The sequence below is a fragment of the Cavia porcellus genome, unplaced genomic scaffold (genome assembly GCF_034190915.1).
Source record: "Cavia porcellus strain 051 isolate PalLab524CR breed Dunkin Hartley unplaced genomic scaffold, mCavPor4.1 scaffold_18, whole genome shotgun sequence".
Lineage (NCBI taxonomy): Eukaryota > Metazoa > Chordata > Mammalia > Rodentia > Caviidae > Cavia > Cavia porcellus.
In genome coordinates, this window is record NW_026947501.1 from 46,739,570 (window position 1) to 46,751,174 (window position 11,605).

Sequence of the window (11,605 nt, forward strand, 5' to 3'; positions counted from 1 at the left end):
CAGGACTTCAGCGTGATGTCTGCATGGGTGTCTGTCACCCATGTGGCTGCCCAAGTGGTCAAAGGGGACTTCAGTGCCACCCATCCCCCAGCCCAGGCCAAGGCCCTGTGCGAGGTGTGATGTGTGGGAAACTTTTCCTATCTCTGCGTACACTGTGTTCCTTCTCCCACGTCTGTCTTTCCTTCTGTCTCTCCAAAGGGCGCTTGTGTTGTCTTCTGTCTTGAATTCTGTTTGCCATAAATATGCGTGGCTTTTGGCAGAGTATGAGCCAAGTGCTCTGTAAACACAGGGCGCCGCTGTCTGTCTTGAGTGGTTCACCATGTAGGTTCCTGACTGTAGGGAGATGGTGTTAGACCATACCAGGAGAGGGGACGGCACCCAACCAGACCGGAGAGCTGCTAAGTGGGATTCCAGGTGGCCTCCATGGCAGCACACAAAGCCCAGCCCAGCTCTTGCAGTTGGTTCCTAGCGCAGTACGAGTGCACGGATCTCTGCAGGGAACCCAGTGAGCTTGAGTTCGCTCCTAGAACCGTGGAGGGCGCTCACAGCAGGAGAGCGCACAGCCCGTATTGCCTGGAACATGGGTGTGGAGCCCTAGAGAGGCCGTGCGCTCACCATGAGATTTAACCTGCTAAGTAGGCACAGTAAGAGATGAGTGACGACCAGTAAGCCAGAACCATTATCAAAAGAGCACTAGGGGGCCATTACGAAGTGAAGTCAGGGTTCCTGGCACACGGCCGGCCCCCTCCATCCTGCAACAGGTGATGTGACATGGGGCAGGAGGGCTGCGGCACTGACAGGTGGGTAGCGTACATGGCAAGGATCCACTGATCACAGGTGGTTCTCGCCCCGGAGGGAGGGAGGGGTGGGACGCTGGGGTGTTTCTTCACACCCTCTGCTGTTTACTGCTGACATTTGTGAACTGAGGCTGGCTACGGAGAGCAGAAGCCAGGGCTGATGGGAGACGTCCATGGTCCACACGCCCTTATCCACTCTGCTGGAGGACTGCTGCATCTCTGCAGCCCTTCACACTGCCGCAGTGCTGGGAGGCTGAAGACGCCTCCCTCACCCTTCCTGACCGCTGTGGTGCCCCCTGGGGAGGGGAGGCCCAATGACTGCTGGGTCACAGTTCCAGCCACCCAGCGCTGATGTGCTGCCTCCTTCCTCCACGACAGGGACCCGAAAGATGGAGTACAAGGGCAGCAGCTGGCACGAGACCTGCTTCGTTTGTCACCACTGCAGGCGGCCGATCGGGACACAGAGCTTCATCCCCAAGGACAGTGAGAACTTCTGCGTGCCCTGCTACGAGCAGCAGCACGCGCCGCAGTGCGTGCAGTGCCAGAAGGTAGGGTGGCCCCTGTGGCCCGCGTGGCTGAGGGTCGTGGCTGTGGGTGCCTTCTGTCCCTTCTCGAGTAACCGAGCAGCACAGAGCACTCTGGGAAAGCCCTCAGCCCTGCCTTCCTCCAGAAGCTTCTGAGCATGTCTCCTGTCTATGGCTCATGCCCAGGCTCCGCCTTGCATTCTCATGGGTCCGTGTTTGCAGGGCAGGTCCGTATTTGCAAGGTGTGACAGTCTCACTGGGGGAGCTGGCACGGGGATAGGACGCCCTCTCCCGCCCCTCTCTCCTCCACGCTGGGTGACCTTGTCATTGGCAAAAGAGCCTGTACCCTACTTCCTGTCATCTGTCTTCTGTTTTGTGATGTTGATCTGGAAGAAGCAAAACTGACCACTCAGTCTGAGAGAGGACAGCAGGAGAGGGAGGGAAGGGAGGAGAGAAGAGGGAGAGGGTAAGGGAGAGGGTTTCTACTCCTGCTGCCCGGCTGTCACCTGTGCCCTCCCTCCGGCAGTGGCTTGTCCCTGTCCCCTACCTGTCACTGTCCCCAGCTCATCCTCCGCCTGTGCACTGGTCTTGCGCTGGGTTTATCCTGCGCCCTGGTTCCCTTGAGTCCTTGTGGGAGTTCTGTGCCTCTTCTGGGTTGGGCACAGTGAGTCCTTTTGGTGGCAGGGAGCAGTAGCTTCTGGACTGGCCAAGGCCACCCTGACCCCTTTGTGATACGTCAGTCACAGGAGACACTGTGCAGAGAGCCCACACCCTCTGGGCCAACACTGCCCTTGTGAGCACTGCTGTGGACTCGCAGCCCGGATCCTGGATTGGCTCAGCTGAGCTGTCCAATTTATTAATTGGACAGTTCTGGGCACCGGTAAAGTTAGCAGGAAGATTTGGCCTTTGCCTGGTGTGGCTCAGTGGGTCCTGTGGATCTGGCCATGGTGACCCACTGCCCCAGGGCTCAGGTGTGGCAGGAGGGCGCTGACCTCTGGGATTCTGATTGAGTTCTCATCTCGTGAGCCACTCTGCTGTCCCTTCCTGTTCCCGTGACCCTGCTGCCTGGTGACCCACTTGCACAGATGCCAAGCACACTTCCTGTGGGACACACACATGCACACGCATGGTGTATGCCCCAGGGAACAGGGAGGACAAGGTCCTGGGGCACAGGGCACCCCTACAGGCGAGGGCTCCTCAGTGCTCCTGAGAAAGCAGTGCCTGGTGGAGGGGACTCAGGTCCCAGGGGGCCAATGCAGTGGAAAGGAGGATGGCAGAGAATGTAGCTGAGAGGGCGTTCCGGTCCCTCAGGACATACTGCCCCCAGCGTGTCCCCTCAGGTTCTGGAGAGCAGGTCCTGGGGAGCAGGAGATTTGTGTGCCCACTGTTCATAGTTTTCAGTTCTGTGAATATGGGACTGAGTCCCTGCCTCTCTTTAGCTAGCTCTTAGATTGCTCAGAATTAATTCCTGAGCAATCACCATCTCTGGGTCTCAGTCTATAGTCTGTGAAATGGGAATGATCTGTCTTATGTCACCAGCTCTACAGATGCTGCAAACATCACCACGTGCTACCATGCAGTTCATAGACCAAAGCAGGCCAGTGCACAGCGTATGGTGCCTGTCTACCTGCCTGCTGCCCCTCTGTGTCACCAGGCCTCCGGACCCCCACACTGTGTTGTCCCTTGGCATGAGGGTGACATACGAGAAGAGTCCCCAGATAGCACAGGCTGGGGCTTCTCGCAGATGTCCTGAGACTGAGGCAAGCCAAGACCGAGGCTGTGGCTTCACTTTGTCCCCCAGTGCAAGATGGGCTGGTGGGCAGCTGTGGAGGGGTCCCCACGAGAGCTGCATACAGCGTGGACCGGGACTGGGATCCGCTGTCCGTACAGCCTCCTCTGTGACCCCACACTGGTCTGGCAGTGGGATGTCCATCCCTGACCTCCCTCCCTGGCACCCTACACCCTACCAAGGATGAGGGCAGACCCACAGATGATGTCACAGGAGGTCATCGGGGTGGGGGCACACTGTAAAGACGATCCCTTGCGATGAGCTCAGGGAAGGGGCAGCTTGGCTGGCATCCTGGATGGTGCAGGACCCATCTGATGCCCTTTCTCGCAGCCCATCACAGCGGGCGGTGTCACCTACCGGGAGCAGCCCTGGCACCGAGAGTGCTTTGTGTGCACTGCCTGCAAAAAGCCGCTATCAGGCCAGCGCTTCACGGCCCGAGATGACCTTGCCTATTGCCTGACCTGCTTCTGCGAGCTGTACGCCAAGAGGTGTGCCGGCTGCACGCACCCCATCAGCGGTGAGTGCGGGGCTCTGCCGGGGGTGGGCTAGCGCCTGATACCCGGGCTCCCCATTACCCTCATCTACGCCTGTAGGTAACTTCCGATCACCCTGCCCGCTGGGCCCACGAGGCCTGTCCATGGGAACCCTGTCCACTTGGGGCTGAGTGGTCTCCAGAACCCAGCTGCAAGGTCAGTCCAGGCCTCCCACTCAAGGCAGACTGGCACTGGCAGCCTCACGGCTTCCTGGGGTTCTGCAGGTGCCCAATGGCATGGAATGGCACAGTCAGAGGGCACCTCCCAGGGGACATGCACATACTTCGGTGTGAATCAAAGTGTTCAGCATGGTCAGGGCCTGAAGAGCAGAGGCTGACTGGGCGATGAGCATGTGGGAAGTCAGGGTGCAGAGTGGACGGACTTGGGGTAACAAGTAGATGGTGTAGACAGGCACCAGTCAGCGGCAGTTGGGCAGAGGAGAGTGGGTACTCTGTCCCAGCCCTGTCATTCTGTTCTCGGGGAAGCGTGGGCACAGTGCCTGGCCAGCTCACCGGGCTTTCCTACCATAACACACTGTGTGCTCCTGCTCTGGCTTTCTCTTTCCGGGCGTGGCTAGGTAACTCCCCTCCCCCATTGAAGCTGCCCACTGTGTGACCCAGGGCTCGAGTGTTTCACGAGCACTGAAGCACTAGGAAAGCACTGTGGCACTGCCTTTCCTGCAAGTGCCGTCTGCTTCCTGCAGTGCACCTCGGGGTCCCTCTGCCGAACAGGTCATCACTAAGGCTGGTGGCGCAGGGGCATCTGTCTAGAGGCTGTGTATGAACTCAGGTTGTAAAGTGACATCCTCTGAGATGAGAGCATGGAAGTAGATTGTGTGTGAATGTTAATGAAGCTATTGCTGTACTGTCAACCAGAAACACTCAGCAGAAATGGAATAGAAACCTTCCCACTAAGCGAGAACTCATTCCTGGAGAAGCTGGTTTTCAAGAGTGTACACAGGAGCGCTGGAATTGTGGCCAGAATGTACTTTCAGCCAGGTTACCAGAGAACTGCTCAAAGTTAGAGTTCAGATTGATTTTCAAATCCATCTTTCTTTTTCCTCTGTAACAAAACATGAATTATCTTTGTGAAGACGTCAGAAGTTTGTATTTTCCGGCTTTCCAGGGGCCTGATTCACACCAAAGTGCAGCTGATCCTCTCGACTCGCAGATGTGGGTCCCAGCAGTGCCCACTCAGGCCTGCACAGGCGACACGGATTCCGAGGTCCCCAGGCAGGGAGCCAGGCTGCTCTGCCTTGCTCACCTCCCACACTGGACCTGAGCATCCTTTTCAGTCTCCACAGTGACGCGTCATCCCCCGTGTTGCACGGTCTTGCTGGCACCTCTGCACCTAAAATAGGTCTCGCATGGCACCCCAGGTCCCCAGGTGTGCGCCTCAGGCCGCTCAGAGCAGCACCTGGTGGAGGTGTTGCACTTGCTGTGAGCGGCAGTGCTGCTGGCCTTGCTCTGGGCGCTGGGGCCTCATCCTGCGCCCTGTATACGTTGCCCACAGCTGTGTATTGGACCCAGCAGGTTGAGGTGGGAGAAGGGGAGTGCAGAGATGGGAAGTGCGCAGAGATGTCACCTCACTTTGCGGTCCCTGGGGAAAGGAAGAAACCCCTCCAGCCCTGTGCAGCCCCTGCCTATGGTCCCATGAAACTGTCGTGCCCTGGGTTCCACAAGGAGGTTTAAAACCCTGCTGTGTGGATCCCCCAGAGCAGCCGTCACCCTGCTCTGGCATTTTTGAAAGCTCTGATGATGCAGATGCATAGAAAAGTTAGATCCACTGGCTCCCATACTGGTGAGGTCAGCCTGGGGCCAGTGGCCCCAGTCTTCACGGTCCAGCATCAGGAAAGCCTGTCTGTATTCCGGAAGCATTAGCTGCTTGTCACAGTGTCAGGGTTTGGTTTGGTAGTGATTTTACAGGGCTCAGGCCCAATCCCAGGGCCTCGCACCTGCTAGACAAGCGCTCCCACACTGAGCCAGCCCCAGCTCTGGTAGCTCTTTAGGCAGCTGTGAGATACTTAGGACAAAGAGCACTGGCAGGGGTGGGGACTGAGGGTTGGCAGAAAGGGCACAGGATCTTGCGCTGCAGACAGGAGTGCTGACCGCTGAGGAGGAAGAGCTCTGGGTGAGAACTAAGCTCCAGAGACTACCCGAGACCTCCAACAGTACCAGTGGAGTAGCCAGGCGGTCACCTTCTTCTTAGTATGCTGGAGCACACCGTGGCTTCTGGGAAGAACGCGTTGTCATTGGAACTCATGGCCTAGATTTCACAGAATCCATGACGCCTGTGCTATTTCCAGGGGGCGGAGCAGCACAGAGCCCCTGCCCTAGATACTACGACCCAAGACCAACACGCTTTAGACAGCCATGCAGAGGGGTCGCCCACGTAGTCAGGCTGGGGCTGAAAGGGAATGAGCTGCTTGCTGCCTTCCTTGTGTAAAAATACGGTGACACTCTGGTTTCTCTGCAGATAGTATAAACCTTTTACCTAAAAATACTGGGGATGTGGTGTAGCTTGGGGGTGTAGCAACCTGGGTTCCATCCTGAGCACCACTCAAATTTAAAAATTAGGGTGGCTTCATCTACTTTACAGCATTTCCATAGTCTGCCCCCACTTTCCACCATAATACCCCCTTCTCACTAAGCTCTTTCTTATCCTCTGTACCCCACTGTGTGCTTCGGGGGGCTCCACTCTGTCTCCCCTCTGCAGGAAAACTCGTCCATCCCCCAGTACCCACCTGGCATCCACCACTTAAAGGAGGACAGGCTTATGTGGCTGTTGGCCTTGGAGGGTTCATTCCATGGTCAGCCAGCTCCCAAGCAGCAATCCGTGGCTGGGGGGAGGCTGCTCATCCCACTGAGGATCAGACCATACCCTCCTGGGCCACTCCCAGGGACTGCCCCGATGCATGAGACCTGGGAGAGTTACTGATCAGAGCCTTAGCACCTGTCCCCTGTGCCAGGAGGCGAGCACCGAGGACCGATGGCTCCTCCCCCAGTCCCAGCCGCCCACCTCTCCAGGGTGCCCACCCTCACCCAGCATGCTTTCTCTGTCAGCAGGACTCGGTGGCACAAAGTACATCTCCTTCGAGGAGCGGCAGTGGCACAACGACTGCTTCAACTGCAAGAAGTGCTCGCTGTCCCTGGTGGGGCGGGGCTTCCTCACGGAGAGGGATGACATCCTGTGCCCCGACTGTGGGAAGGACATCTGAGGCTGCGCTGGCCTCGCTGTTAGCCCTCAGTCCTTCCTCCTGCGCAGTTCAGCCCCGGAAGAGCGCGCCTAATTTAACCTGGTAGAAAGGCAATTTAGAGTTTCTGTAGTCACTAAGGCAAACCCTGTGCAAAACTCCTTTGCAATGATGTCTGTTCACATACCTTTCTTCACTGCCTCTGTAAGTATGAGTGACAGCGGCCCACTGACAGTGTCCCGGCTGTCCCAGTCAGGAAGAGCAGCCCTGCAGCTCTGTGACATGAAGCCCAAAGCAGGATGATTGACTCACAGTAAAGCTGCTCCCCACAAACGCTTTGCCAGGCCCTGTGTGATAACCATGGAATGCTGGGTCTGCAGTCTGGTGCCTGCTCACAGTGATGGCCAGCCCTGGATGCGGCCCGGGCTGTCGAAACCCCTCTGCCCCAGCTGGTCACAGCACATCCTCGGCGGGAACATACCTTTCCTTGCAGCTTTCTCTCCTTTTTTACATGCAGGCTCTGTCTCTTGGCGGGGGGGTCAACATTGGTGCAGTGACCTTTGCTCCCACATGTGGACAGCACCTCCAGGCTAAGAACAGGAAAGCTCATTTGGGGCTCATGGAGCTGGGCCAGTCCTCACCTGTCTTCTCTCCCACAGAGTGAAGGGTTACAGGACACAGGCCATTTGAAGCCAGAGAACTATCTGTAGCTCTTTGGGGACTGCTAAATTCCAAGTTGCCTGTGCTGGGCTCCAACTTGGGACGCTTCTGTATTAGCCTCCCGAAGTATTACAGGAAGTACTTGCTCTGTTTTTTAAAAAGGTTGCGCTGGAACACAGCCATGCTTTTTCATTTACACGCTGGCCTGCCCACAAGGTCTTTTCCTGTCGCCTTGATGGAGAAAACCAGCCAACCCACCCTGCTCTGTGTCTTGACCTGAGTTGTAGTTACAGGAGAGGTCAGGGGTGTGTGTTTGTGTGTACTACACATACAGATTTTCACTGAGTTGTACAAGTTAAAAACTTTATTTTTCATGTTTAGTAAATTTATTTTATTTTGCACGCTTTAATTTCAGAACAAAATAAAGAGTAAGAGAATACACAACACATCCAACTCAATAAATTTAAAGTACGTGTTTTATGCTTTATGATGTTTCCTGTGCTGGGTATTTTGTATTTCTGTTGGTGCTGGGGAATGAACCCAGCCTCGAGGACAGTCATTTTACATCTTTTTTCCCTAAGTCAAGTGAACAAACTCATTTGGTTTTCACTTTGTTGTCCCAGCACTGGGGAAACTCTGGGCGCACGTGTCCTGTCCCTGTGCTGATGGCTGCCTTCCTATGCCATTGGTGATGTCCCCAGGACAGGACGGAGGGTAAGACTGTCTTTCTGCGATGGCTCCCACCGCCACTGCCAGCTGCTTCAGTGACTCCCAGGTCACAGTCCCCACCTAGGACAGGGTGTGACTGGGGCTCTGGTCTGCATGGAGCTGCTGGCTGCATGTATGCCCAGCACCCCAACCTGCTCTTCTTTCTACCCTGTCCTTGCTCCTTCTGCTCCGCCTGTTCCTTGCCCTACTCTCTGCCCTACTTCCAGACTCCTTCGAGGCCCCTCCTGCGATGTGGGGTGCCCTTCGGAGCCCTCTTGATGGGGTTCCGCCACTGACCCACAGCTGAGTGTCCACAAAGCATCAGGCAGATAACTCTGCTGCTCGGGGCTCTGCTTTCTCTTAGGTTTTGCCTATAGCTCTTCAGAGCTTTCGAGATTCAAAAAAACCCAAAAACATCCCTGCAGAAGCGCTTTCCACATTTAAGAAGCCGAGCAGGCCTGCAGGGGCCCTCCTTACTCTAAGTGCCAGCAACCCCTGCTGGTGGTGGTCAGCGGGCCCTGCTAGCCTTGCAACAAACAGGGCTGCGGTTTCTCCCCGCCATGTTTTGTTTCTCCCAGGAAGCCACTGTCTCAGTGTCTCCATCTTCAGTTTAAATCTAAACTACAGCATAATAAAACAAATGGTATACTTAGACTTGGGCCAGAATTTAGAATATGGTAAAACTTACAAAAGAACTAGTCAGCGGCTGGGGATTTAGCTCAGCGGCATAAGCGCCTGCCTTGCAAGCAGGCAGTCGTGAGTTTGATCCCCGGTACCGATAAAAAGGAAAAAGACAAAAAATAAATAAATAAATAAATAAAAGAACTAGTCAATGGCCAACCAAACCCAGGAGCACAGGGTAGTCACAAAAGAACTGGAGGAAGAGCTCACTTAGGGGCCATCGTGGTGGGGCCCAGGGTACTGGGGTGCAGGTTGCTCTAGCTAGCCTGGAGTAATCCCAGGACTGTGGTCAGCAGAAGCTCCACCCTTGGGAAAACTTGGAAGAAATGATTGCCATTGAATTCAGCTGACCAGGCATAGTGGGGCATGAGGCTCGCAGGTTCAAGGCCACCTAGGCAATTCCGCAACCTGGTGAGACCCTTTCTCAAAAAAAAAAATCAAACAAGCTGGCTGTGGCTCGGTGTCTTGACCTTGGGCTTGATCCATTGTAGCCCTGGCAAATCAGCTGTAGACAAGTCCCTGTCACCACACAGATGCCAGGGTGCTGGACACTTAATTGCATGTCACAACTGGATCCCAATGCTGTGCAGAGCTGCACTCAAGAGCTCAGTCGGCCCCATAGACCCCCTGCCCCCCGCTGATGCTGGAAAGCATTTGCTCAGCTCTGCCTGCTACAGCAGGAGAGCAATGCTGGCTGACACTGGAGCTGACCACACCGCTGCAGAAGCTCACGTATGCAAAGCCCACCGGCACTGCACTGGCACACTGGCCCATGTCCGCTGGCCCAGCCCCCCCCTCAGGAACAGACAGGAGGGTTCGTGGTTGTGAGATAAGGCTCAGAGGAAAGCCCTCTGCTTGAGAGGCAGCAGAGGAACCTCAGAGGTCGCTGTATCGCTGGCAGCAGCTGCTCCCGCCTGGTGCGGGTTGACTTTGCCTGGCCCTGATGTTCAAGCTGGGCAGCTGAGAGCATGGTGGAGGCGAGTGCTGGCGGGTGCTGGTGGGAGCTGTGCTCACTGTGCTGAGTGGGCCTCGTAGGTAAGCCAGGAGCCCAGAACCACCTGCCCAGAGGCCACCCTTGTTGGAGCCACCGGCTCACCTCACTTCAGACATGCATGGTGGCAAAGGTTGGACCCTGAAGTCCCCATGGCCTGCGTGGTAAAGTCTCGCCCTGCCCCGAGGCAGTGTTCAGAGGTAGGGCCGTGGAGGATTCTCAGGGTTCCTGGGAGCGGCCCTGAGGGGAATGCAGGTCTCTGGGTCTTGCTTCCCAGCTGCCTGGAGGTTCACAGTTCTGCCTGCCCCAGCCCTGCCAGGGTGCTGCCACGTCACAGGTACAAACACAACGCAGGCAGGGAGCAGGGCCACGGAACCGAGCCCCACGGAAGCCTGCCTGTTAAAACCGTCTTCGCTCTTCTGTTACAGGTAGATGGCAGAGCAACACAGAGGGCTACGTGTAGGAATCTTTAGGGTTATAAACAGTGCTACACACGCGCACATGCACACACACACACACACACACACACACACACGCAACTTACTGTCAAGGAAACAAAGTAGTGACAGCCCAGTAGCAGCGAGCACCCCTCACAGCCGGGTCTTGGTTCTTAACTCTTCTCCAGTACAACCAATCCATACCTCTTGGGTAAGCAGCTGACCCCAGGCCTTGGGCAGGAATATATAACGGGCACCCTCAGTCCTCTCCAACGTCAGGAACTCGGGATATGGCGAATGATCAATTTGGGAAACGGGATAGAAAGCATTAGAAGTTTCCACAAGTCATTCATAGATCCTCTATAGTCAGGAATCGTGGAGGACAGGCATCTCAGGCAGAAATGCAAATAATTTATGTAGAATGTGATGAGTTCAGTGACTTCCTTGATGAAAACACAGTGCGGCATGGGAATCGCCCCCCAGTGGAGAAGCCTGACAGACACTACTGCGGCCAGGTGACCCCGGCTGACCTGGGAGTGGTGACACAGTCACTGTGTCCTCCAAACAGTGTGAGTGAACAGCGCCCTCCCTCTGTGCCCCCTAAACCCACACCCCCCATCTGCTTACAGAAAAGCAATACTCAGATCCCAGCCGAGGGACATAAAGCATGACCAGTGTCCCTCACAACTGTCAAGGCCACACAAGGGAAGTCTGAAAAATCAGCATGGCTAAACGAGACAGGAAAAGCACGGTGGTACCGTGGGTCAGGAACACGAGGGACACTTGGGAAAACCTAAGCAGGCCCAGGCAAACATACGGGCTCTAATTAACAATAACACATCAGTATTAATTCATTTCAAAAATGTGCCAAACTAAGTACCACACTAAGGAAGCTGGGCGTGAAGCTGTGTGAAAATCCTTGGTATTCCCATCAATGCCAAACTGCCCTAAGGTGTTCAGTTCTAGATAGTCAGACCAAGCACAGTGGGACACACATGTAATCCCAACACTCTGAGAGCTGAGGCAGGATGATTCCAAGTTTGAGTCCAGCCTGGGCAACTCGGTCTGTTACCAAGACCTTGTCTCTTGGCCAGACATGGTGGAGTGCTCACGCGATCCCAGACACTGCAGTCAGAAGATGCAAGTCCAAGGCCCGCCGGGCCACACAGTGAGTCCAGACAGCGTGGCTCCATTCCAAGGCAAGAGCCAATTTCAAAACAGTGGGAAAAAAAGCCATTTGATAAAAACTTGTGGAGAAAGAAATGAGATGGAAGGCAGGAAGGGACAGGGAA

General features: G+C 55.5%; 1 protein-coding gene across 8 annotated transcripts in view; it reads left to right on the forward strand.

Moving 5' to 3' along the window:
- The window catches only part of Fhl2 (four and a half LIM domains 2), a 46,784-nt gene extending 38,801 nt beyond the window's left edge, over window positions 1-7,983 (forward strand). For 6 of the 8 annotated variants that reach the window (XM_013154421.2, XM_063229741.1, XM_063229742.1 and 3 more), the window contains 3 exons: window positions 1,176-1,345; window positions 3,441-3,627; window positions 6,706-7,983. In XM_013154421.2, coding sequence (XP_013009875.1) covers window positions 1,176-1,345; window positions 3,441-3,627; window positions 6,706-6,860 — 512 coding nt within the window. In that variant the 3' untranslated portion in view covers window positions 6,861-7,983. Of the gene's footprint in view, window positions 1-1,175; window positions 1,346-3,440; window positions 3,628-4,518; window positions 4,738-6,705 lie in introns of those variants that run through there. The other 2 variants (XM_063229740.1, XM_013154418.3) reach the window with 2 other exon arrangements.
- Window positions 7,984-11,605: the final 3,622 nt, after the last annotated feature.